Source organism: Antechinus flavipes, chromosome 5 (genome assembly GCF_016432865.1).
Source record: "Antechinus flavipes isolate AdamAnt ecotype Samford, QLD, Australia chromosome 5, AdamAnt_v2, whole genome shotgun sequence".
Lineage (NCBI taxonomy): Eukaryota > Metazoa > Chordata > Mammalia > Dasyuromorphia > Dasyuridae > Antechinus > Antechinus flavipes.
The window spans coordinates 230,935,227-230,961,317 of NC_067402.1; the positions used below are offsets into that span (position 1 = coordinate 230,935,227).

Consider the following 26,091-nt stretch of genomic DNA (forward strand, 5'->3'; position numbering starts at 1 on the left):
AAAAAACAATGAATTTGACAAATATGAACACTTCCATATACTAAGAAGTTTGCAGATGAAAATACATATATCTATTACATACAGCTTGGCTTAAAAAAATTAACCCTATGTATATAAAATTCAACAAGTTAGCAAATTAGTTCCCAAAACTGTCCTGTTTATGTCTGTCTTCTTTTGGACTTTGTCCTATTATCTTCTGAATATTTTTTAGAATGTTTTATTGATGCTTTAAAAATTTCTCTCTCTCTCTCTCTCTTTCTCTCTCTCTTTTTGGCACAGCTATCACTAGCTCTCCTTATTCTAATCAATATCCCATGTAGTTATTTCCTATAACAAATAAGCCTCCAAGACCTTCACACTTTGGCCGTGTTTGAAAAAGCGTTTCATTCTGCAATCCCAGGAATCTTGACCATAGAATTGATTAGATTTTTTAAATCTTTAGTGATTGTTTTCTTTTGCAACGTTATACCTACTACACAAATTGTTCTGCCTCTGTTTACTTTGCTCTTCATGCAAATCTTCCTGAATTTCCTTTTCTGACAGCACAACAATATTTTAATACAGTCATACATCACAATTTGTTCAGCCATTTCCAAAATTAGGAGACTTTCTTAGTTTCCAGTTCTTTGCTATAATAAAAAAGTGCTTCTATAAGTGTTTTTGTCCTTTTGGGTCCATTGCCTCTTTCTTTAACCCCTTTGGGATATGTGTTCAAAAATGGTATAGCTGGGTAAAAGGATTTGCATGGTTTAATGATTTGTTTTTTATATAGAGTTCTTAATTGCTTTCCAAAACAACTGGTCTGATTCACAAATCCACTTAGGCTCTTAATATAATTTCTCTTATTATTGGTGAATTTGGATGCTTATCCTTTAATGATTTATCTATTAGGTAATGACTTTTTCTTTTGTAAATTTTGTATACAATTATATGCACTGTACATTCAATTGCTTGTGCATTTTGGATTGCAGACTTTTATTAGGCAAGTTTTATGCAAAGATTTTTTTTCCTACTTGTTATTTCTCTTCTACTTTTACTGTATCAACTTTATTTTATTTATTTGTCTAAATTTATTATTTATTTATATTTTTTATTTTTTTGCTGAGGCAATTGAGGTTAAAAGTGATCTAAGGTCACCCAGCTAGGAAGTGTTAAATGTCTGAGGTCAAATTTGAATTCAGGTCTTCCTGACTTCAGGCTGGTGCTCTATCCAATGAGCCACCTAGTTGCCCCACCCCCCTCCCCCGTCAATTTTATTTTTGCAAAAAGGTTTCATCTCCTCACCTAAATTCAGCAAGATTTTCCAGGAAATTTCACATTGGACTCTCTCTCTATCCCTTTTTTGGTCAGTAACTATTTCCTTAGCCATAATTGTGAAAGAATCTTCATTACTTTTCAAATTTTATTATATGACCCTTTCTACTCACAACATACATCCATTTGGAGTTTATTAAATATAAAATGGGAGATCTAGGCCTAAATCCATTTTTTGTCAGATTTCCCAGCATTTTTTTTGTCCCCCCCAAAAAATTCCCCACTAATTGAAATCTTTGCATTTATCAAATAGTAGGGCATTATGTTCTATTGTTTCTAGATCTTATGTGCCTAATTTATCCTACTGATTACATTTTTAATTTTCTAGCTTATACCAAAACAGTTTTGATGCCTTTTGTTTTGTATTATTGTTTGAGTTATGGTGCTGCTAGAATCTTTTTAATCTTTAGAATTTTTAATCTTTTAGAATCACTTTAAAAATTAATTCTTTTTGAGATTTTTGACTTTTAGTTCCTTCAGCTGAATTTTGTTATTTTTCTATTAATACAAACTTTGGTAGTTAGATTGATATGGCACGGAATCTTTTAATTATGTTAATTTACATATACTTTTTATTACATTAGCAAAGTCCAGATGTCATTAATGTGATTAATTTCTCCTTTTATGTTTATATCTGTCTTCATTTCTCTAAAGATTATTTTAAAATTATTTTAGTATGATTCTTTTATTTGTCTTGGTAGGTAGATTCCTAAGTATTTTATACTTACTTTGAAAGCAATTGTTTTTTCTGTCTCTTTCTGATGTTTGACACCCTTTTCTTTTCTTTTCTTTTCTTTTTTTTTTTTTTGCATCACTCTTTGTATTATTTCCCCACTCCTCCCTGAAAAAAAGAAAAAAACAAACCTTTCAGAGTCATCTTAATAGAATTCTTCAGAGGATTAATAGAGGCAAGTGGGAGATTACAACTCAGGGAAAGGCCTCTGTGACTCCAGAGAGTCCAGTGTGAAATTTCCTGGAAAATCTTGCTGATTTTAGGCCAGGAGATGAATGTGGTCAACTAGTATCAGGTTGCTTTTCCCTCTTGGGGTTTCCATGACAACCAGACAGTAGCTGAGGCCCTGGGAGCCATATAAAGGAGAGCCACTATAAAAAGGGACAGAACAAGGTAAAGGCACTTGGCCTTTACAAAATAATGATTGTAAATGGAAGATAAGAAAGTTCTGAAAAGAGGAAAAGGCAAACCCAGAAATTTGAGCAGACTTTGCCCTCTCTTCAAGTTAATGCCCCTCTCCTCTCTCTGAATGACTTTTTAAAAAATGTTTTTAAAAGTTATAATTTTAAGGAGAAAATGTGTTACAGAAAATAAAAATTGGCTTGTAGACTGCTCCAGAGTATGTGTAATCAAACCTTCTAGGTTGAAAAGATCTTTGCTCCAACACATCAATTTTAACCAAGACTCTGAGCAGCTCTGAAAACACTCCATCTCTACCCTCTGGAAATGAATGTATGAAGTCAGCCAGCATTAGGAGAAGGTTAAGTGACAATGACCTAGAAGATCAGCAAACTTTTCAGCTCAACTATGTTGATGATGATGATGATGATGATCTTGATGATGATTATAGAAACCCACTTAGTATTATCATAGTTTCTAGTTGTAATACTCTCTTGTGACTATTCACAATGCAAAGGAAGTCTATAATGGCTAGAATGTTTCAAAGAAAGAAGAAATTTGTCAGTTGGAGTGGAGGAAGCAGATATCCTACTTCTTGTGGCTTCAGTTTTTATGAGGCCTTTTTTTTTTGGCCTTTTGAAAAATTAAATATATGAAGTCTATAGTTTTGGGCCTAATATATCCTCTCAGAGTAGCACATGGCTAAATTAAGGAGGCCCATTAAAAATTCAAGAATGTTACTATGCTTTTGTTTATGAATGTATGCATACATGTGTAAACACATGTACTGAAAACACATGCATGTGTGTATGATTGTATACATATGTGAAAACATGTATGTGACCTGTGTTTTTATAGGACCTGAAGTCTCTATAATCTATATCTAATTAGCATATAAACTTTACTTACTAACTTGGTGAACAGTTTCCTTCTCTTATTCCCTTCATTTTAATGATGTCTATATTCCTCACTTTTTAGGGAGAAGCTGGTCCTACTGGTGCCCGTGGTCCTGAAGGTGCTCAAGGTCCTAGAGGTGAATCTGGTACTCCTGGGTCTCCTGGACCTGCAGGAGCTTCTGTAAGTGACAACTGCTCTTCAGCATAAATGGCCCTAGGAGGGATAAGGGGTTGGCCTTGCTGTGCAGAAGACAGCAAGGAGGTTTCTGAGAAGAGCAGAATATCAGATCAGGACCTACTAATTCCCCAATTCCCTGATCATAGGGCTGATCCCTTATCCAGAAAACAGGATTCCATACCCTTAGAAGTTATTGGAAAAAGTATTATCTTAGAGAAGAATATAAAGACAGGAGAAGGGTAAAATTCTGTCTCTACAACATCTCTCACATTTGTCCTATCTTTTATTTTTCACTTGTACCTAATTGATCTCTTCAATTCATTTTCCACCTAGCTGCCAAAATGATTTTCCAAAAGCATGGGTATTACCACATCACATACTCCCTCACCCTGACTCAATAAATGCCCAAAATTCCCTAATCCTATATAATCACTGTATAATAATTCTATGATGGAGACTCCTCTAGCATTTAAGGCTCTTTATGCCTTAGTCTCAACTTATCTTTTCAGTCATATTATTTATTATTCTCCTTCCTACATTCTTCATTTTGGCTAAACTAGTCTAATTGTTCATACAATATTTCATTTCCTGTCTCTACACTAGACATATGCCTCATGCTTGGAATACACTCCTTCTTCATATTTGCTTTTTAGAATACTTTATTTTCATCTTGGCTTAAACATTCTGAAATGAGACTTTCCCCCCTGATATATGTTTCATACATATTTCTAGCTGCATATATTGTCTCTAAATTAAAAAAAAAATCTGTCTGGGATTTGAAACTAGTTGATTTTTATCTTGTATTTGCCCATCAATTAGCATAATGCCTGTTACATAGCAAATATCTAAAAAATGCTTGGTGATTGATAAGGCTTTTGTTTTGGGTGTCCTCAGAATTCATTGATTTTTGTCTTTATTCCTACACCTCACTGCAAATGAGATGAATTGGATTGTCTTTATTCCTTCACCCCTAATGAGTTATAATCTCTGAGGTTTTCTTTCTAGACAAGCCCTTCAGACTTTCCCTCTATTTTTGCTCCTGAGGCCTCCTTGTTTCAGCCCTACCCTTTTCCTGGAAGAAGTAATCAGCAATTTAAAATTATCTTTTTTTTTTTTTAAATTTTAAAGTTACCTGTAACAAAGATATTTATTATTTTGGAAAGAGTGTCAATCCTCAGTCTTGAAATTATCCTCCCTATGAATTGGAGAGTGAGGTTCTTTTTCTGTTGCTCCAATAATGTCACTTTTTTTTTTAGGGTAACCCCGGAGCTGATGGCATCCCTGGAGCCAAAGGATCTGCTGTAAGTGTTATCTCCTGGCTTTTTATTCTTCCAGTTTAACTTCATTGTCCTAGACTAAGAAAAATCTTTCTCTGGGTAGTGAGAGGATAGACCAGGGAATGGCTTTCTCAGGAAAGGGATTCAGAGCTTAATACCTTCTTTCTTTAAAATCATAATCTAAGGAGATAAAATAGTTCTATTGTATATTTCTTATCTTTTAAGGTTTACCTTTTTTTATCTGATTTAATTTTTTGGAACATGTCACTGTATGATCACTGCTTTAAATTTTTATTTTTTTGAAAGCTTGCATAATGTTAATCACTGGATTATGAGTTCCTCATTTCTGCATCTTTGGTCAGGATGAGCCTTCCATGGAAGGTAACATGTTAATGCTCCTTTTGAATAAGAGCAGGAAGGTAAATTTGGTATATGAATCCATATAACTATTCCGATCACAAGCAGTATTGTAGAGGAGTAAGCAGAGACAAGAGAAGGAACAGGGAAAGAATATGGAAGTCTTTCTCTTACTCACAAATTGCCTCTAATGTCTCACTCCACACCCCTGGAGTGGAGCATACCTCCCCCTTAGTTCTGACTACTCTTTGCTTGATATTTTTAGGGTGCTCCTGGAATTGCTGGTGCCCCAGGCTTCCCTGGTCCTCGTGGTCCCCCTGGTCCCCAAGGTGCAACTGGCCCTCTAGGTCCTAAAGGTCAAACGGTAAGGGCTTCAAGCTTACACTGAGTCCTGAAGGACTTCTCTTCACTGAGTCAGAAAGCAACCCATCTCTTCATTTGTGGAGTAACAGAAAGGATGATGGATTTGGAATCTGCAGATATGGAACATAATCATATGGCCTTTCATAATCATTTAAACCCTTTAAGTATCAGAGTCTTCATCTGTTAAAAAAAAAAAAGTGAAGCATTTGGATTAGATGACCATTAAGGTCCCTTCCAGTCCTAAATCTACTATCTTCCAATCTTTAGTCAGACCTGAACTATTTTTCCACATTACATGGGTCTTTTCTTCTTTGGAATCACTAATGACTTTTACAAACACACACACACATACCCTAACACACACACACACACACACACACACACACACACACACACTCTTTAATTTTGTAGTAAACAGAATTAAGAATGAAAATTTTTCTTTTTCTTTCTTTAGGGAGAACCTGGAATTGCTGGCTTCAAAGGAGAACATGGACCGAAAGGAGAAACTGTAAGTATCTGGGACTGAAGCCTTAGGATCATTTTATTTGTTGTTCTCCCCATCTTGGAACCAATCCATGCAGCTCAGCGCTCCTATCCTTGGATTTAGACAATCCAATCACCTGGAAGACAAATTTCTTTTCAGGACTATTTAATAAGGATATGAAGATGGCCCTTTACCACAGGCCAATTCTTTACCACAAACTAAATTCTTAGATGATTTAAATTTTTCCTGGTGCCATGAGGAAAGGGCAAAGATAAAGTTATATGTCTTTGCCTTATGCTTGAGCCTTGGAAATATTCCTACTATTTAGCAGAAAAACCAAAATGGTAAGGGGACTTAAGAGTATAGCAAATAGGAAACAAAGAACTCAAAAAGAAAATGATAGCTGTCTTTAGGCTCCTGAAGGTCTGTTATGGATAGAGGGTTTGGAACTATTCTGCTTGGTCTTAGAGGATAGAACTTTTAAGTTGCAGAGAGCTAGATTTAGGTTTGATATAAAGAAAAGCTTAGCAACTATTGCTTCATCCAGGAGTAGAAATGACTATCTTGAAAGGTCGGAACCTCCTCTGCTGTTGGAACTTTTCCATTGAAGGCTAGATGATTAGTTTGGGGCATGCTATAAAGAGAATTCTTAAGTCGTTTTAGTTAGACAAACTGTGAAATCCCTTCCTGAACTTAGACTCTTTGATCCCATTACCAAAATATTTCCTGGAAATCGAGGAATAGGGAACCTTAAACAAAATATGATAGCTGGAGATGTTGAATTTCATATCCAGTTACTTACAGCCATCTATAGTCTAGATGATCTAGTTTTACTTACTTATTGGAGAAGAGAAATGAGGCTATCCTGGAATGGAAGAATCAGCCTGTCTATATAGATTTCTGTTAGAGAAAGCTCAATGCCCTGAATGTGATTATCAATGTCTTAGAATCATAAGACCTTGCTTCAAATCCTCCTAGTGGTGGGGGATGGAGGGTGCAGGGATAGCGGTAAGGAGGGCAGAGTCATATTGGTCTAGAAAACTCCACATTAGAAGCAGCTAGATGGATAGAGCCAGTGGATAAAGCAATGACTCTCACTTCAGGAAGACCTGAGTTCAAATTCAGCATTAGACACTTAACAGCTATATGACCCTGAGCAAGTCATTTAACCCCAATTGACTTGAAAAAAATTACTACAAAACACCCACACATTAATATTATCTATGTTCTATTATATTTTTATTTATGTTGCTAAATATTTCCCAATTTAATGTGCTTCAGGCGATACTCCTGAATGTTGCTAGCTATAATACAGCCAGTGGATAATATGTTTAACATTTCTGAATTAAGGTACCTCACCTCATCTCTGGCTCAGATTTTATACAGCAGCCCATGAAATAGAATCAGAGACAATGGTTTATCTGTAGTACTTGGTCTTTTTTTTTTTTTTTTTAATTTAGCATATGTTGATTTACATTCAGGCTCCTTAGTTCTTTTTCTGGACGCAGATGGCATTTTCTGTCCAAAGTCTATTGGGATTGCTTTAGATCACTAAACCATTAAGAATGGAACCAAATCTTTCATAGTTGATCATCGCACATTCTTGCTGTTATTATATAAAATGTATTCCTGGTTCTGCCTGTTTTGCTCAGCATCAGTTTATGTAAACCTTTCCAAGCCTTTCTAAAATTAGCTTGTTCATCATTTTTATAGAAAAATAATATTCCATTACCTTCATATACTACAACTTGTTCACTATTCCTCAATTGATTGACATCTACTAATTTTTCAATTCTTTGCTACCACAAAAAGAGCTGTGTAGCACTTAGTCTTGACCTCCCATTGTAGAAATTGTAGAAATGCAGTTTCTATAATTTCTAGATATCCTTTCCTAACTTTCGTTTATTGTTTTAATTTTTAGTTTAGATCATGTTGCTAGATAAATTCACCTAGTAATTTTCTAAATGCTTTTGCTTCCTCTTTAATATTCAGGGTCAACAATGTCCTTGTAAACTTTGACTGTGGCCCTTTTCTTTAGGTTTGCTGCTCTGTATAGCCCCATATATTTGAATTTGTTTCTGGCCACCATGCATAGCATGGGAACTGCCCTGTGTGTCCCTCTGTATCAAATCCCAATCCAGTTTGAAAGAGTCTTCTTTACCAGTCAAATCCTCTTCTCCCAAGGATGAATTTTATGAGAACATATTCTGTTCCCAGGAAAGGATTGTGCGGGCTTCTTAGATTTACCAGAATGGCAACTGCCCTCGAGAAGCATCCAAATTCTTAACAGATTTTTCTTTTGTGCTTTCTTCTCAGGGCCCTGCTGGACCCCAGGGACCTCCTGGTCCAGCTGGTGAAGAAGGCAAGAGAGGTGCCCGTGGAGAGCCTGGTGCTGCTGGACCTGTGGGTCCTCCTGGAGAGAGAGTAAGTAGAACCATCCAATGGTGGGATGTGGCTAAAAAGTCACCACAATGAGTTCTAGAGAGGTGGTTTCTAATCCTGACCTCAACAGGGACTGCTGTATTGTGTGTCCTTGGGCAAATCCCCTAAGCAACTTTTGCTATATCCAGGAGTAGAGTTGACTATCTTGGGAAATCATAACCTCCTCTGCCATTGGAAATTTTCCATTGGAGGCTAGATGATGAGTTTGGGGCACACTGTAGAAGAAATTCTTAAATCAAGTTCTAGGTGGACAAATTCTGAGGTCCTTTCCTGAACTCTTTGATCCCATTATCAATTTCCTTTCTATTCCCTATTCCATAACAAAAATTGGAGATAATTATTCCTTCTCTGTTTAAGGTGCTTCCATGTGATAACATACATGAAACCCTTTGGGTTTCTTCATAATGAAAGAGTAGGCTTAGGGCATTATTCTTAACATCTTGCCCTACTCCATCCCCAATAAGAAAGAAGTCCAAAGAACTTTGTTTTGGGGTTGAAAAAAGGTGATACTCTCTAGTTTCAGTGATCTGAGCAGGGTCTATTCTTACTGCTTTACCTTTCTTTCTTCCCAGGGTGCTCCTGGTAACCGTGGTTTCCCAGGTCAGGATGGTCTGGCAGGTCCCAAGGTAAATATATCTTATTTTATCCTGAAACTAGCTCCAGAGCTTGTTTGCCTGCTCATGGCTCTCAGCTTTGGCCCCAAGCTAGAAATTATATGAATTTTCTTTTAATTATCTCCTTTTTTTACTTCCTTGTGGACAGGGAGCCCCTGGTGAGCGTGGACCCAGTGGTCTTGGTGGTCCCAAAGGAGCCAATGGTGACCCTGGCCGTCCTGGAGAACCCGGTCTCCCTGGAGCTAGAGTAAGTTCACCAACTTCTTTGGACAGATGTTTCTAAGACACAGAGATGACTTCCATACCCATGTATCAGTAGTCATAGATTTTGGAAAGAGAGTTTTGTTGGACATTTGCAAAACAGGCAAAGACAAGAAAAGACTGCCAGTGTCATAGTAATTGTAGGATGGACCAAGTAAAATGGACCAATTTATCTCTTTCAGTGTGGGGTCACACACACACACACACACACACACACACACACACACACACGAATTCCTTTCCCTGCCCACTTCCACATCCTTTTGCAGTAAGGATCTGCTCTTCAAGGTGTTTGGGTGATACTATGCAAAAGGAATATAAAATACAAAAGCCTAGCATCAGGAGTTGATATTCAGGGAAGATTCTGGATCTGACTCCAGGCTATGGGCCCTTTCCGTTCTAAGAAGGATATTGGAATCAGGTGCTCATTCTTTTGGATTCTGGCCTTGCCACCTATCCCTCTTTGCCTCATTTGGATCTTATGATTAATTACTTCAGTACAAGAAATCTAATTCCTCTTAACTAGCACTCTTCTTCTTGCCCTTTATCATTCTTTCCCAAGATTGTAAAAAAAAAAAAAAAAAAAACCCAGAGCTCTAGCATGTAAGTTAATGAAGGGGAAGCACAATGCCATCCAGGCCTCTTGATATCAATTTTATTTTTTGTACACAGGGTCTGACTGGTCGCCCTGGTGATGCTGGCCCTCAAGGGAAAGTTGGTCCTTCTGTAAGTTAAATTATTTTATTTTCTGGGGTTAGGAAGGAAGAATGATGTGTCAGGAGAAAGTATTTTTGGGAATACGACAAGTTAGGAATGGTGATTTGGGTGGGGGACACCCCCAATTTGTAATTTGTAATAAACTATTTTTTGGTTAGTAAGATGTTTGACTGTAGACTATTTGGCTGGTAGCATATCTGAGACTTTATTTATTGGGATCTAGGTTTATATATTGAATAGAGTATATGGTCTATAATAATAAAGCTAATTAGAATGGAAAATATGTTGCTTCAAGGAAATTGTCCCTTTTCTTAGGGAAGAAGAAAGCCCAGGATGTTTCCTTTCTAGATTAGTGTTTATGAGGCAAGCACTCCATTATGTGATTAATATAATTATGCTAAGACCTTTATTATTAGATATTACTAGTTTGAGTTCTTGGCTCTTATATGATGCTATATACATAGACTTGGAAGGACAATCTCAGTGACTGAAATTGATGTCCTTTTTTCCAGGGAGCCCCTGGTGAGGATGGTCGCCCTGGACCTCCAGGACCTCAGGGGGCTCGTGGGCAGCCTGGTGTCATGGGATTCCCTGGTCCTAAAGGTGCCAATGTAAGTCATATTTTGCCTTTTTTCCTTCCGTATGTGACATTAGCCCTCCTATCTTGTGTTTGATACCATTTTTAGTTCATGAACTGCTAATCTTAGGTTGGAAGAAAATATCAATTTTAGTGTTGTGTGTAGCACCAATTTTTCATGTGTACCTTCTATAATCTCTATGCTACTTGAAGCCAAAGTACCCAAGTTTTGGTTAAAACAATGCTCCTTAGAACTATTTGCCATCTCATTCAGTATTAATTTTCTTTTATTATAGCTTTTTCTTTACAAGTTATATGCATGGGTAATTTTACAGCATTGACAATTGCCAAACCTTTTGTTCCAATTTTTCCCCTCCTTCCCTCCATCTTCTCCCCCAGATGGCAGGTTGACCAATACATGTTAAATATGTTAAAGTATAAATTAAATACAATATAAGTATATGTGTCCAAACAGTTATTTTGCTGTTCAAAAAGAATCAGACTTTGAAATAGTGTACAATTAGCCTGTGAAGGAAATCAAAAATGCAGGTGGACAAAAATATAGGGATTGGGAATTCTATGTAATGGTTCATAGTCATCTCCCAGAGTTCTTTCCTTGGGTGTAGCTGGTTCAATTCATTTCAGTATTAATTTTTAATGGTCTTGGGCATGACACGGCAGCATGGTGCAAGATTCTTGGATTATCCCAACATATCTCCTATCTCAAACTGGATATGGAATTGGCAATATGCTTCATCCTTGATCTGCTGCCTAATTGCCTTTTATTCCATTCCATCATTCTCTCAAGGACTTTGCTTGTCCAAATGGCTTTGGATTAATTCAGGCCTCCTAACTACAAGATTATGTTTTCTTTCCACTAGGGAGAAGCTGGCAAGGCTGGTGAGAAAGGGCTACCTGGTGCTCCTGGACTAAGGGTAATTACACTTCCTTTGGTCACAGTTATTACTATACCTTCACAGCAGCTGTGAGTCTAGGAAGGCAAAAAGAGAAAATTGAAGAAAACATTTTTAATAATACATTGGGATGTAAATTGGGAAGACTTCATTGTGGGAGAGAGATGTGAAGATTAGGGAAAGACACTGAAAACTCAGTGATGTGAAAAGAAATGAGTGTTACATGGGAATTAATTCCAAAACACAAGAGAAAAGAAGTGGAACTGGGAAGTACATTGGAATTCAAAGAAAAGATGGAAGTAGAGCAGAGAGCCAAAAAATGTAGGTATATAGAAGGGATACTGAAAAATTAGGAACTTTAACAATAAGTGTAGTGCTATACTATTGGAAAGTATGTTTTATTCATGGAATTGTTAAAAAAAAAAAGAAAGAACAAAAGAAAGGAAGGAAAAGAGGACGGAATAGGGAAAGAAAAGATGAAAGAAAGAAAGGTAGATAGAGAGATAGAGATAGATAGATAGACTTGTAGAGAGAATGTGGAAAAGCTATCCGGGACCCTGAAATTAGAATGCTAGATAAATAGAAAAGGGAATGTTTCTTGAAGCCAACTGAGATCCCTATACTAGCTTTTCTTTCTTTCTTTTTAGGGTCTTCCTGGCAAAGATGGTGAAACAGGTGCCTCAGGACCTCCTGGACCAGCGGTAAGCACTTGTATAATCTCTCATGGCCATGGGTATCAGAGGTGGGAAATGCCTCAGTTCATCTAGAAATGTTAGCAGATTTTGACCCTGACAATTCCCAAACATTTAAATTCTAAGTTAATATCAATCACAACCCATATGGTGATTGGGAAATGGGTGGAACATGAACTATTATGCTACTTTGAATTCCTATCAGGGTTGCTAGTGATATAAGCTATTAAATAGGGAGAATTGCAGCTTTTTTTTTTTAAGTGTGTGGTATACATGCCATTCATATATGTACCATCAATATTGGAAAGTCCAGGAAGTTCCTAGCTTCTACAGTTTCTTGCTATATTCTTTACTTCAAGGACCTCTCATATTATGCCTTTTAACTGTTCACTAATGCATTCTATTTATTATTTCTCTTATCTCCTTCAGGGTCCTGCTGGTGAAAGGGGTGAGCAAGGTGCTCCTGGACCATCTGGCTTCCAGGTAAGAGCCAGATTCAATCTTTTCCCCAAGGCAAGAATGGATTAGATTAGAGTTGTTCTGGGACCATTAGTATACACTGGCACAGAGAGCTAGCACTTATTGCTGCTTTAGAGGAGGAATGGAGAAGAAGGCTAGGCTTAGAGTATTCATCCATTGTTATTTCTCTTTGAGATCAAGTCTGAGCCAAGGATACCAACTCTCCACCCCACTTCATTCTAGATTATGTCCCTGGATTGTTCTTAAATATATTCAGGGAAGTTCATTATGGGGAAGTGGTCTAGAATGGCAGCTTCCTAACATGACATCTTGGTGAATGGCTCAGTGGCCCCAGAGTAGGAAGGGACAAAGTCTGATGATTAGAATAGTAGTTTAAAAGCCAAGACATGGGGCAACTAGGTGGCACAGTGGATAGACCACCAGCCCTGAAGTCAGGAGGATCTGAGTTCAAATCTGGCCTCAGACCACTTACCATTTCCTAGCTGTGTGACTCTGCGCAAGTCACTTAACCCCAATTGTCCCAGCCTAAAAAAGGACATCAAGACATTTGACTTCTCATGCCCACTTAAACACAAGCCTATATGTATATGAATCCAGACCAATTGTTGTAAGGTTGGTCCTCCTGTAAGGACCAAGACACTCCTTCATGCTGTGTTTAATATGTATCTCTTTGGCTTCTAGGGACTACCTGGTCCTCCTGGCCCTCCAGGTGAAGGTGGAAAACCAGGTGATCAGGTGAGTACCTATAACCTATTCATCTTGAGGGAAAAGACTCTGTTGTTGTTCTTTGCACTCCCAAGAAGATATATTGAATGTAGATATATATCCTAATGGTGCTCTGTGCTAAAAATTCTATCAAAAACCCATTTTATTGAGATATGCTCCATCCCTTCTATACAAAGGCAAGCAATGTAACCACCTAGGTTCCCAGGCTAAGAATACTTTCCCAGTGAGCTCACCTCACTATTGGAGTCTGCTTCTATGGGCCTCAAAGCAAACTATTGTCTGGGCATTCATCTCTTATGACTTCTGGAAACTTCTTCTCCATCTTATATCCTTCTGTTTTCCTAGGGTGTTCCGGGTGAAGCTGGTGCACCTGGTCTTGTAGGCCCCAGAGTAAGTATAATGTCTAGTTGGGTTACATCATAGCAGAGTCCTGGCTATTTCTGGAATATTTCCCTGGGACTTCCTTTTATCCCTTTATCCTGTTCTGAATTAGAAATTCTACTCACTGCCTCAAAATCCATTCTTCTTTATTGATTAATGCTACATTGCGTTAAGTGCCCCCAATCTCCCCCAACCTTATCTTTGTTTTTAACCCTTCTCTTCTCCTAGTAATGAGGGTGATATCCCTATTCCTGTTCTACCTCCTGATCTTTCTTTGATTTCTTTTACCATAGGGTGAACGTGGTTTCCCAGGTGAACGTGGCTCTCCTGGTGCTCAAGGTCTGCAGGGTGCCCGGGGTCTCCCTGGAACTCCTGGCACTGATGGTCCTAAAGTAAGTGAGTCCTGAAGATTTGGGGGTAAGGTCTTGTCATGTTGCTCAGAGATGTTGCAAAACTTCTGCTTCCATCTTTCAGAAGAAAGGATTGAGAAGTATCCACAAAGGAGAGAGAGCTGGAAAGAGTAAGAAGAGATAGCATGGGGAAAGATAGTATAGGCAGAGAGAAGACTATTTGGATACAAGTGGGAGAACAGGAAGGAAAAGGCCTCTTTACCGTTGGAGCCTAGTTGTTGATAATTCACCTTACAAATTCTTTCTCTTCAACCTAGGGTGCTACTGGTCCAGCTGGTCCTAATGGTGCTCAAGGTCCCCCAGGCCTGCAAGGAATGCCTGGTGAGAGAGGTGCAGCTGGTATTGCTGGGCCAAAGGGAGACAGAGTAAGTAGTTCTCAAGCATGAATATTACCCCATTCTCAATCCATCTCACTTCATTCTAGATTATGTCCCTGGACTGTTCTTACATATACTCAGGGGAGCCCATTATTGGGAAGTGGTTTAGAATGGCAGCTTCCTAACATGACATCTTGGTGAATGACTCAGTGGCCCCAGAGTGGGAAGGGACAAAGTCTGATGATTAGAATTGTAGTCTAGAAGTTAGGACATTTGACTTCTCATGCCCACTTGAACACAAGTCTGGATGCCTGGACCAGTATCTCTGGCTTTGGGAGCCAAGTAATGATATTCCTTCTTTTTTGAAGGACTTGGAAATTCCCTGGGAAAAGAATGACCTCTGGAAGCTATATACTTAGAACTTTCCTATGGAATTACTTTCCTTCTCCTCCTATCCTTGATCATCATCTAGTATTGTATTGTGTTCTTGATTTCCAGAAGCTTTCTCTTTACTACTCCCTCTTCCCCATCTTCATAAGGCCTTGTACCCCTTTCTACTTCTATATCTTCCTCCTTCCTTGAGGCATACATGGTGCTCACATATCTTTCTATGGCTTCATACCACTTCCCTCGGCTATAAATAAATATCCTTCTCATTTCTGCTTCTACCTAAAAATAATCCCTTTCCTTTGCTCCCTAGATTTGTTTTACACATTACTGCTCACATTCTTTAAAAGGTTCTTTCCATCCATTTGTCCTCCCAGTTTACACAGTCTCTTCTTGTCTATCTCCTTTCCATTTCACTGCATTCTTTGCAATTAAGTGAAGGATAGGGATCCCTTATCAGCGGAAATAAGCTCTTCTAGCACAAGCTAATTCAGCACTGCTTGTCAGTGTGAACAGTCTCCTTGACCTTTTGACCTCCTCCATGAGTGCTTGGATCCTTCTCCAAATTTGGTCAGCTCAGTCGCTCCAAGTTGGGTCTGGGTATTGCAGGGGAGTACTCAGACTCCACCTAAGGAGTGGTGGGTAAAGTCCAGTATTCTCACTTAAATTAAATTAAATCTTATCTTTATCCTCTTAGGGTGATGTTGGTGAAAAAGGCCCTGAAGGAGCTCCTGGAAAAGATGGTGGCAGAGTAAGTAAAAGGGAATTGTGTTGGCAGATTTCAGGCACAAAAGAGTGTGATTGACACCATCTCTGGGGGCTCATTTTCTTGCACTTAATCCCAAGGTATGAGGACAGAAATCCAAAAGCTTTGGGACTCAAAAGCTGTGGACCAAGCAGAGGCAGAAACAATCTAGCTAAGGAGGTGGATGAAGAAGGGCAGAGTGGAGCAAATAAGAAAGTTGATGAAATTTAAGGAGTTTAAGAGAGTCAACTGGATCAGTGTCTGAATGTTTTCTGGAGGGTCTTTGATGTGTCCCAGATGCTGTCCATTACAATGCCTTATCTCCCTTTTCCCTAGGGTCTGACTGGTCCTATTGGCCCCCCTGGCCCTGCTGGCCCCAACGGCGAGAAGGTGAGTTATTAAATTTTTTTTCCCTCAGGTCACAGCTGTGAATGTTCACAGATAAAGCTCCTATTGTAAATTAGGAGGATCCCTTCTGTATTTCTTCATTTTATCCTAAATTCTTATTTTTTTCCTCTTTGTCCATCACCTAGGACTCTTCTCTCCCTTTGGGGCCCAGGGGTACCTCTAAGCAGGGACTATTGGGCTGAATGATTGGATTATATTATCTTGTACTTACTGGTGTCATCATGAGGTCACTGTAGATTTCCCCATTTCCCTTCAACTGTTTCTTTATCTTCTTTTTAGGGTGAATCTGGCCCCCCTGGTCCTGCTGGAACTGCTGGAGCCCGTGGTGCCCCAGTGAGTTCTTTTTCTTATTATTGAGAAGAACCCCTCCCTGGTTGCTTGCTCACTTCGAACCTGGAATAGCACTACCCTTTTCTAGCTAGCTGGTGCTTGAGACTCTGAAGGTTGTCTAGGCAATGTGCACTTTTCCTTCTTTGGACCTTGATGGGAACATGGAAGGCAAAAAAATTAGATAAAACTGGATACTTGGGCTTCATTGGCCATGGTATTGTTTGTTGCTTAGGACCATTGTGCTGAAAAGTAGATTTGTGAAGTTGGATTTATTCTTTTGTCAACGAATTGTGGAATCTTCAGTTACTTTCTGATGCTCTTAAAAGAGACCCTAGACCAGAAATTGTTAGCTTTTTTGTGTGTTATGGATCCCTTTGGAAGTCTGATGAAACTTCTTTGAAAGACGTTTTTAAGTGCATAAAATGTTTTAAGTGCTAAAACCAACTTTATTGGAATACAGTAATCAAAATATTAAAAATTTCCAAGTTCATGTACTCTTGGAATCTGTCCAAAGATCCTATGGGAGTCTGTAGACCCTTAATTAAAAATTCCTGAATTAGATCTAGTTCTTAGGACATGTCAGTGAAATATAGAAATCATTGATCTAACATATTAAATGCAAATAGGAACTGGTCAGAAGAATTTTTACATTCAAGAAGTTTTAGTCAAAATGGAATTTTCTATCAGGGAGCATCTTGACCATCAGATTATAGGACCTGACACTTCAGGTTCCTAATTTTGACAGCTGTTTATTAGGGCTGGGGGGAGGGATGCTAAACCCCAATTAGCACTTTTCCTTTTCTATGGTCTAGCCTGAGCTTCAAGGTGGCCATAGCCTCTCCTTGTCTTTGGGTCACAGGGTAGGAATGAAGGCAGTCAAGTTGTGGGAGTTTTACCTACCTGTTCACTGGAATTCCTTGTATTGTAGGGTGAACGTGGAGAGACTGGACCCCCTGGCCCTGCTGGATTTGCGGGTCCTCCTGTAAGTAACTTCATCTATTGAATCATTGAATCTTTGTGTTTGCCATTCAGTTTACTATGGCCTCTAGAATAGGATGTGGATTACTTTCTAAGGTCTTTCTAGGTTCTCCTCTGTTAAATTAACTTTTCTCAAGCCCAGACAATAGCTTTGGTTCTATGAAGAAATCCAGAGAGTATCTGAGGGCACATAGGACTCCCAATAAAGGCCAGGAAAGCCACAACAAGCCATTGTCTCTTTCTATTTCTCTCTCTTAACCCTAAACTTTCATAGAGCTCTGCCTATCTTTCTGTCTAAACAGCTTAGTCCTCTAAGCAGGATTTTCATGCAGTTCTTGTATTGGTCCAAAGGGATAATTATATAACGAAACAAGATCTTCCCATTTCAATAGAGCCCCAAATCTATGAACCTTCATGGCAACATTTCACTACAGTAAACTTTCTTTCTGTTTTGGTTGTGATATGAAGAGTGGTCTAGTAGGTCTGTGCATTCTGGGACATTTTCTTGACCTGTAGGAGAATGTTGGAAAGATTTGGAGAAAACTCAAGCTCCCCAATCTTCTCCTTTTGTTTAGAGGGCTACAGCATGCTTTCTAATATAATACAATATACATACACACACATGCATATTACACCCCCCCATACACACCCCTATCAACTGGAGAAGGGTTATCAACTATTTTTCTCATCTCTCATTCATGTTTATTCTTTTGTGAAACAGGGTGCTGATGGTCAGCCTGGTGCTAAGGGTGAACAAGGAGAATCTGGTCAGAAGGGAGATGCTGGTGCCCCTGGTCCTCAGGGTCCATCTGGAGCACCTGGGCCTCAGGTGGGTAGCACTAATTTCTCTTAAGAATCTATTCTAGAAATCTGGATTCATTACCAGGAGAGAAAGAAGTATCAGGCCTGGTTAGGGTAAGCTGGACATAAAAAGTTATCATGGTCTTGGCTATGAGGGGAAGGTTGAGGTTGTTGCTATGAAGTAGCTGCTACCTTCAGAACCTCAGTGGTCTAACTGTGTCTGCATGAGGGATTCTCTGGGTTTCAACTAGGCTTTTATCCAGGAACTAGATATCTAGGAATAGTTTGATTCTTTTATGTATAAGCCTAGATCTAGGAGCAGCAAAAGCCAATACTTTAATATCTATATTAAGAGAGAAGCTACTGGAAAGATCAGTGGGAATTCAGAGAAGAAAGCTCAGGATGTAGTGGTAACTCATCCCTGGAGCAAGGGGGAATTATGTGTGTCTGTAGAGCAGAAAACAATCATTTTCTAAGTCTATAATGAGTATAATCAATTACTGCATCTTGATATGAATGAGAGTTAGATTGACATATCAGGAAAAATTTCCTGGAGTGCAGGCTTTGTGAGCTATTGTAGCAGACTTCCAGGGAGGTTTGGCATCTCCATCCCCAGAGATCTCCCCAAATAAGGGCGATGCATATCTGTCTGAACTTTCTGAGCTGATTCTAGTTCTAATTATTCAGTACTATGAATCCATTGTCTAATCTCTTTTCTGAATTCTGGTCCCCCAAAAGAGGATTCTTTAAGATAGTATGTTACTCTTCTCCAACTCACTCAATTCTTTCTTTTCCCATTCTAGGGTCCAACTGGAGTGACTGGTCCTAAAGGAGCCCGTGGTGCCCAGGGTCCTCCTGTGAGTATCATCCTGTCCCTTTTCTATCCTTCCCCAACCCATTTTGGTAGGAACCAGAGAGAGAGGTAGAGTTTGGAGACTATAGGAAATGAGGGAATAAGGTCTGGGAGAATACAGGGGCCTTTCTCCACTCCTCGGTGCTACTTACAAAAGCTCTCAGTCTCAGATGTATTCTACTATTCTTATTCCTGTTCTCTTTGCATTCCTCTGTTTTGTTCTTTCTTCTTGGGTCTTGACAACTCCACAGAAGCTAGACAGTAGTTTTATGCTAGGGGCGAAAGGAAGTCTGAGGCAAGGTAGAACAGGCTCCAAAAATACTTTCTTTATTCCACTCTGTCCGCTTCCAAGATAGGTGCTACTTTTGGGGAACCTAATGGCTGGACTCAGTGAGACATATCTAATGTCAACATTTGGTCCAGCCCCAAAAGAGTACACTTTTTCCTTGGGACCTATGGACAGAAAACCTCCCATATTTTACCTTCCTCCCTTGCAGCCCTAGGACCCTTACCATAGGAGTTTCTTAGACTCCCAGAATCTAAGTTTTAGATAGAGATTAATTCTCTAAGCTTTTTCCTTAGGTCACAGGTTCAATGGCTTCTCTTTTTCTACCCAGGGAGCCACTGGATTCCCAGGAGCTGCTGGCCGTGTTGGACCCCCAGGTGCCAATGTGAGTGATTGATCCTTATTGTTTTCTCCCTCTGTTTTCTGGGGTTAGGATGTAGATATGTGGGCATTGGAGGTAGGGAGATTGGCAGGACTGAGCACGGGCTGGGACAGACTATCCAAATCAAGCATTTAGAGGACTGACACTGAAACACCTCTTTTCCTTCCTGAGTATATGAACAAACTAGGAAGACTAGAATAGGCAGGAAATCCCTTGGGTGTGAAGACTGCTCCCCTTGGAGCAAAGCCAGCCCACTAAAAGCAGTTGTGGGAAGGAAGAGGGAACTGGCCCTTAAGTAGGGACACATTTGTCTTTGCTCCCCACCTTCTCCATTACCTGGGAATAATACTCTCTAGAAGGTTTGGGACTAAATGTCCAATATGGAATCCACAAGTTCCTGACTCAGAGAGAACAGTAGGGCTCAATTGCCTTTAATTACCTACAGCAGAAAAAAATCATTCTTCAGGAGTTGGATCAGCTAGACTAGACCTGAGAAATCTTTTCCTAACTCAGATTCTATGACATTGAGCATCAACTGCATGCCCAGCACTATATTATACATATACAATGTGGGATTATGAAAACAACAATATAAGATATGGTCCCAGCCAGAAGACAAGTACAATTCATAAAAAGAGAACTAATCCTACAACACAGTAACTGAAAAGGCTTTAAGTCCATGGGAACTCCTTCTGATGGGCTGAGTACTCATGACCAACCACACAGGAGCTGTGGATTTGGGTTGGATCATGAGGGGATAGATAGGATTTAGGTAGTTAGAAAGGAGAGTGGAGGGCATTGCAGAAATGAAGACTGGACTATTCAGATGAAGGCAAGTAGAGGATAATACTGGGAAGTAGACTGAGGCTAGATTACCTCATATAGAGGAAACAAGAAAGGTTTCTGGAAGGCTTGGAATAGTTTTTACAGATCCGCTAGAGCCCTCTGCCTAGGTAGCTAAAGCTCACCTGAAGTGAGAAATCATTGAGACCCGGTACTCATTGATTTTGTTTTCTTCTTCAGGGTAATCCTGGTCCCCCTGGTCCTCCCGGAGCTTCTGGAAAAGATGGTCCCAAAGGTGCAAGGGGAGACAGTGGTCCTCCAGGTCGTGCTGGGGATCCTGGGCTTCAAGGTCCTGCTGGAGCACCTGGAGAGAAGGGAGAGCCAGGAGATGATGGTCCCTCTGTGAGTCTTTTGACCTAGCCTTGTGGCCTTGTGGCCTTCTTCTTAGGGAACCCCACAAATTTGGACAGTATCTGATTCTCAAGGACTCAGCTTAAAGCTTCCTGTTTCTCTCCACTCACTTCCTATGACAAGTAAATGGAGTAGCTTTTGGACTAAAGTGGGGGAGGGGAAGTAGAAGGGAGTTTTTTTTTTTTTTCTTTTTTTGAGGGAAAAGAACCATATCAGAACATGATGAACCCTAGTTCTTTGAAAAGTTACCTCATAGGCATAGGTGTAGATTGGCTTCCTTGGATTTACTTTAACTTTGTCTCTTCTTCCTCCAGGGTCCTGATGGTCCTCCAGGTCCCCAAGGTCTCGCCGGCCAAAGAGGAATTGTTGGATTGCCTGGTCAACGTGGTGAAAGAGGTTTCCCTGGTCTTCCTGGTCCTTCAGTAAGCATTCATCCCTCTTGGTTATTGCATTAGACATTGGTCTAGAGCACTAACAGAACTAACCATGTTGCCACTGAGGTTCCATGGGATAGATATCCACTTTTCTCCCTACCTAGAAACTATTTCCAAGATCCTCTACCCCTTCCAAATGAGGGGATTTCTGACATATCCCTTCATTATCTTTTCCACTTGAGGTTATTGAAACTATGGATAGGGGTGGCTAACCCAAGTTCCATTTTCTACAGTAGGGGGTAGGAAAAAACAATAAGCAGAGAGGCAGCTTCTTCTCAGGGCCCAAAGCTGAAGATTGACTGAGATTTTCAGCATGGCCTGGCTACCTGTTAGCAGCAGGTGGCTCTTGGCTTCCCAGGGCTTTATTAACAGCTGGAGTGAAATACCACTGTTCTCTTGCAGAAAGCTACTAGGGGAACTGTGGATTCAATATCTACATTTTTGGTCTTTCTCTAGGGCGAGCCTGGCAAGCAGGGAGCTCCTGGAAGTTCTGGAGATCGTGGCCCTCCTGGTCCTGTGGGGCCTCCTGGCTTGACTGGTCCTTCTGGGGAACCTGGCCGTGAGGTGAGCAATGGGACTTTACTACAGGACCTACTCTTGCTATAGAGAAGGCAGAATTCCAGATGTTTCATTTCGGCCTGTCCAATGTACACTATCTCCATTCTTTCTTCCAGCACCCCAGCTCTTTTGTAATAGAAACAATCATTACGAGAGTCAGTCAGGATGCTCTTAAGCAGCCATGAATGGAATAGGGAGGACTAAATGCTGGGCAAGAAAACAAAAGGAAAATAAATGAGAGGAGGAAGGGAAACTTGAGAATAAATGGGTTTGCAGGGCAAGATTCAGCCTTGAAAAAGTGGGGAGGTGCTTGCTGACTAAAGATCCTTGAATGGGTCTGTGAAAGGACTAGCTCCATCTACAAAGAATAAATATGTTTCAATAACTTTCCATCAGAGGACAGCTGAAGGGATATCTCTAAATGACAGCGTTATCAGGTCTGGGGCAGACAAAACAATAGGAATGGGAGAAGAGGAGAATAAAGGAGCCTTGAGCTTATTTCTATTTTCCTTTGCATAGGGAAGTCCTGGTGCTGATGGACCTCCAGGCAGAGATGGTGCAGCAGGAGTCAAGGTGAGTGTGACTCTGGGATCCCTACCATCCCATAAGGTTCATAGAAAGACAAACGCATACATTTCCTTGCCATCAACAACCACTTTTTAGGCATTTTTTCCTTCATGAGGGCTTAAGCATCTCCAGGAGACCAGATTCTACATTGGTTCTTAAAAAAATTGTTATCTCCTTATCTCTGCTGGGAGGAGATGGGGAATAATGCTGGGAGAGGCAGATATGATTCCTTTAGCCCTGGAAGAAGGTTTAAAACCTTCTTCTTTGACTTGGGACGACAGAAAGTGTCTTTTGAAGAGTCTTGAATAAAAGAAGGGAGGGGCCATTACCTCACAGTGTGGTATTTCTGTCCTGACAGGGTGATCGTGGTGAAACAGGTCCTGTTGGCGGTCCTGGTGCCCCTGGGCCCCCTGGCTCTCCTGGACCCGTTGGACCAACAGGCAAACAAGGAGACAGAGGAGAATCTGTGAGTGTCTTGTTGTTATAGATATGTTTGGCTATGAGGAGCCAGCTAAGTCCTCATCCAAGCCCCCAGGATGCAGGACTATATATTTATCAATGTTTCCAGGGCAAGGTAGGGATTGAAAAGCAACTCTAAGTTACCCCAGCTCACCTGGGTCAAGCTGAATGGGGCAATGATTAGCCTTGGGCCTGACACCTTTGCTCAGAGTTAAAGGTAGGAGGTGTTCTAGCTTCTGGGCTGCTGTTTGATGCTGTTCTGTTTTTCTCCCCAGGGTGCACAAGGACCCATGGGTCCCGCAGGACCAGCTGGAGCAAGGGGAATCCCAGTAAGTACCTGGGAGTCATGTAATAGGGTTTGTCAATGACAGAAGGGGATATTCTACCATTCTACCATTCCAACTTTGTCCTCCTGTTCAACTTCTGCTCACATTGCTTTGTTCTTTCTGCCTCTTAGGGTCCTCAAGGTCCCCGTGGTGACAAAGGAGAAACTGGAGAGGCTGGTGAGAGAGGACTGAAAGGACACCGTGGTTTCACTGGACTTCAAGGTCTCCCTGGTCCTCCTGTGAGTACTGCTACTAATGGCTATTTGCTCATGGTCCACTTAACTTTCTCAGTACTCACTTGGGTTGTTTATGCCCTATAAAAGGAACTTGGGATCATTCTGGGTCAAACCCAGAGTGTCCCAAAGTTTGAAAGAGAAGTAGAAGAAAAAGAGAGTGCATGGAATATTATTGATGTAGGACAGTTATTCGTACCTATGTCTTTTACTTCAGAGAGGATTGCTTTCCTAAAAACAGAGATCTATTTGTGTACTGATCTCTGACTCTCTCCAATACAGGGCCCTTCTGGAGATCAAGGTGCTTCTGGTCCTGCTGGTCCTTCTGGTCCCCGAGTAAGTAGTGAGGAGTTGTGTAGATAGGCGGGGGAAGAAAATAAGGTCTTTGCTAGATTTGCGAAAAAAAAAAAAAGTCCCAAATGTGGGGTCAGGTCAAGAGTTGGATATTCATATTTTGGGGATAGATTATTGCTGGAGTCTTTGGCACATTGGATTCAACTGGATTTCTTTCCCCTGATCAGGGAGTGACCATGACCCCATGATTGTATCTTTTTACTCTACATATCAGATGCCAATCCTCTGTCATGTCCCCCAAGTACATTCCTATATTTCTTATACTTTTAATCTTTTTTTTTTTATCTTTTGGATCATTGCAATCTCATGCCAGAGGTAGATTAGGGGAGATCTAGGACTGTGTGTGAAGTTAGTCACCCAAAGAAACAAAATAAGTCTCATTAACACAATCTGGAATACCATATAATTATAGCCAAAAAGGATCAAATGCTCATAGAGGTCCACCAACTGAATGAGGTAGTAGCACAGTCCTGATTTTTAATAATCCTCATCCTGCATTCACATTATAGTAAGATTATTGTTATATATGTGCATGTGTTTGCCTGCCTCAGATCTCATCATTTGCATGACAGTCTCCCAGCAATTGGAGTGAGACCAAATCTTGAGACCTCACCAATTTTATTTCTTGGTCTTCAGGGTCCACCTGGTCCAGTGGGTCCTTCTGGCAAAGATGGCTCCAATGGAATCCCTGGCCCCATTGGTCCCCCTGGTCCTCGAGGTCGCTCTGGTGAAACTGGCCCTGCTGTAAGTGTCCCATCTCCATCACTATGTTCCTATAGCTAACCCAAGGAGTTTTCTGAAACTACAGCAACCAATGGGTTCCCTAGTTATTTGTTGTCCATAAATAACTATGTAGGTGACAGATCCCTTTATCTTTCCTACCTCTGGCTTCCCAGGATCATAAAAGGCTCAAAGTTATTGGAGGAAAAAGGTATGATAAACAGGATAACTTAGATCTTGGCCTAGTATTGGCTACCATTCCCTTTCCCAAGATGAGCATTTTCAAGACTTAGAAGAAGACTCTTTCCTCCTATGTATGTCCCTAGCTAGTAAGGATGGGCTCTCTCAGCTCACACAGCTGATTTTTTCTCTGAGGTTCTTTGTTTTCTGCCATAGGGTCCTCCTGGCAATCCTGGACCCCCTGGACCTCCAGGTCCCCCTGGTCCTGGCATTGACATGTCTGCCTTTGCTGGCTTAGGCCAGAGAGAGAAAGGCCCTGACCCCCTGCAATACATGCGAGCAGATGAAGCAGCTGGCAATCTGCGGCAGCATGATGCTGAGGTGGATGCTACCCTCAAGTCCCTCAACAATCAGATTGAAAGCATCCGCAGCCCAGAAGGCTCTCGCAAGAACCCAGCTCGTACCTGCCGAGACCTAAAACTCTGTCACCCTGAGTGGAAGAGTGGTAAGTAAGGAAGGCAGGTACTGTATGAAGCTCATAAAAGGCCAGTTTTCTATGGCCCTGAGGCTCCTGTCAAGTGAGAATCTACTTAGATCAGAACTCAGTGTGAGGCCTCCAACGTTCAACTAAGTCCTAATGACTCCTTCTTGCCTCAGCTGGAGGACCTTAATCCTGCTCCAATAGCCAGGCTCAAATTTCCCTTATGTGGTCCTCTGCGTGATAATCTCTGCTGAGATCAGTTCTGTGGAAGAGTAGGATCCAAGCAAACCAGTTCTTACTACCTGTGCCAAACATTCCCCCCCCCCCCATTACTTTGAGTTCTCTTTCATGTGCCTTACTTCCCCTACGTTGTCCAGGAACCACTTTTTCTTTCTTTTCATTGACTGCCTCATACTTTGCTTTATTCTCACCATTCTCTCATGGTCTCTGTGTTCCCTGTCCTAGTTAGCTTTAGTTCAGCTATTCAAGCTTCCTTTTGGTCCATGTTTTCTGCAGGGTTGCTCTGCCTATTTTGAATTCTATGAGTAATAGGTGCCCAGTCCTGATCTCAGGAGACCTCTCTTCCTGCAGGAGACTACTGGATTGACCCCAACCAAGGCTGCACCTTGGATGCTATGAAAGTTTTCTGTAACATGGAGACTGGTGAGACATGTGTCTATCCTAATCCATCCAGTGTCCCCAAGAAGAACTGGTGGAGTAGCAAGGGCAAGGAAAAGAAGCACATCTGGTTTGGAGAAACCATCAATGGGGGCTTCCATGTGAGTGCCTCAACCCCTCCTGAGACAGAAGTGATCCAACAGAGTCTTTATTCCCTTTATTTCCCTAGAAGTTTGTTTTTATTTGTTTTGACCTCCCATTGGTC

At 40.6% G+C, this 26,091-nt stretch overlaps 1 protein-coding gene across 2 annotated transcripts in view; it reads left to right on the plus strand.

Annotated features, from left to right (window-relative positions):
• The window catches only part of COL2A1 (collagen type II alpha 1 chain), a 48,245-nt gene that overhangs the window by 19,396 nt on the left and 2,758 nt on the right, over positions 1-26,091 (plus strand). For both annotated transcript variants that reach the window (XM_051961096.1, XM_051961095.1), the window contains 34 exons: positions 3,425-3,523; positions 4,777-4,821; positions 5,420-5,518; positions 5,972-6,025; positions 8,318-8,425; positions 9,016-9,069; positions 9,206-9,304; positions 9,991-10,044; positions 10,548-10,646; positions 11,494-11,547; positions 12,174-12,227; positions 12,648-12,701; positions 13,380-13,433; positions 13,770-13,814; positions 14,099-14,197; positions 14,473-14,580; positions 15,617-15,670; positions 16,001-16,054; positions 16,352-16,405; positions 17,331-17,384; positions 18,102-18,209; positions 18,985-19,038; positions 19,652-19,705; positions 20,726-20,887; positions 21,211-21,318; positions 21,787-21,894; positions 22,408-22,461; positions 22,814-22,921; positions 23,190-23,243; positions 23,372-23,479; positions 23,756-23,809; positions 24,464-24,571; positions 24,944-25,232; positions 25,800-25,987. In XM_051961096.1, coding sequence (XP_051817056.1) covers positions 3,425-3,523; positions 4,777-4,821; positions 5,420-5,518; positions 5,972-6,025; positions 8,318-8,425; positions 9,016-9,069; positions 9,206-9,304; positions 9,991-10,044; positions 10,548-10,646; positions 11,494-11,547; positions 12,174-12,227; positions 12,648-12,701; positions 13,380-13,433; positions 13,770-13,814; positions 14,099-14,197; positions 14,473-14,580; positions 15,617-15,670; positions 16,001-16,054; positions 16,352-16,405; positions 17,331-17,384; positions 18,102-18,209; positions 18,985-19,038; positions 19,652-19,705; positions 20,726-20,887; positions 21,211-21,318; positions 21,787-21,894; positions 22,408-22,461; positions 22,814-22,921; positions 23,190-23,243; positions 23,372-23,479; positions 23,756-23,809; positions 24,464-24,571; positions 24,944-25,232; positions 25,800-25,987 — 2,952 coding nt within the window. The remainder of the gene's footprint in view (positions 1-3,424; positions 3,524-4,776; positions 4,822-5,419; positions 5,519-5,971; positions 6,026-8,317; positions 8,426-9,015; positions 9,070-9,205; positions 9,305-9,990; positions 10,045-10,547; positions 10,647-11,493; positions 11,548-12,173; positions 12,228-12,647; positions 12,702-13,379; positions 13,434-13,769; positions 13,815-14,098; positions 14,198-14,472; positions 14,581-15,616; positions 15,671-16,000; positions 16,055-16,351; positions 16,406-17,330; positions 17,385-18,101; positions 18,210-18,984; positions 19,039-19,651; positions 19,706-20,725; positions 20,888-21,210; positions 21,319-21,786; positions 21,895-22,407; positions 22,462-22,813; positions 22,922-23,189; positions 23,244-23,371; positions 23,480-23,755; positions 23,810-24,463; positions 24,572-24,943; positions 25,233-25,799; positions 25,988-26,091) is intronic.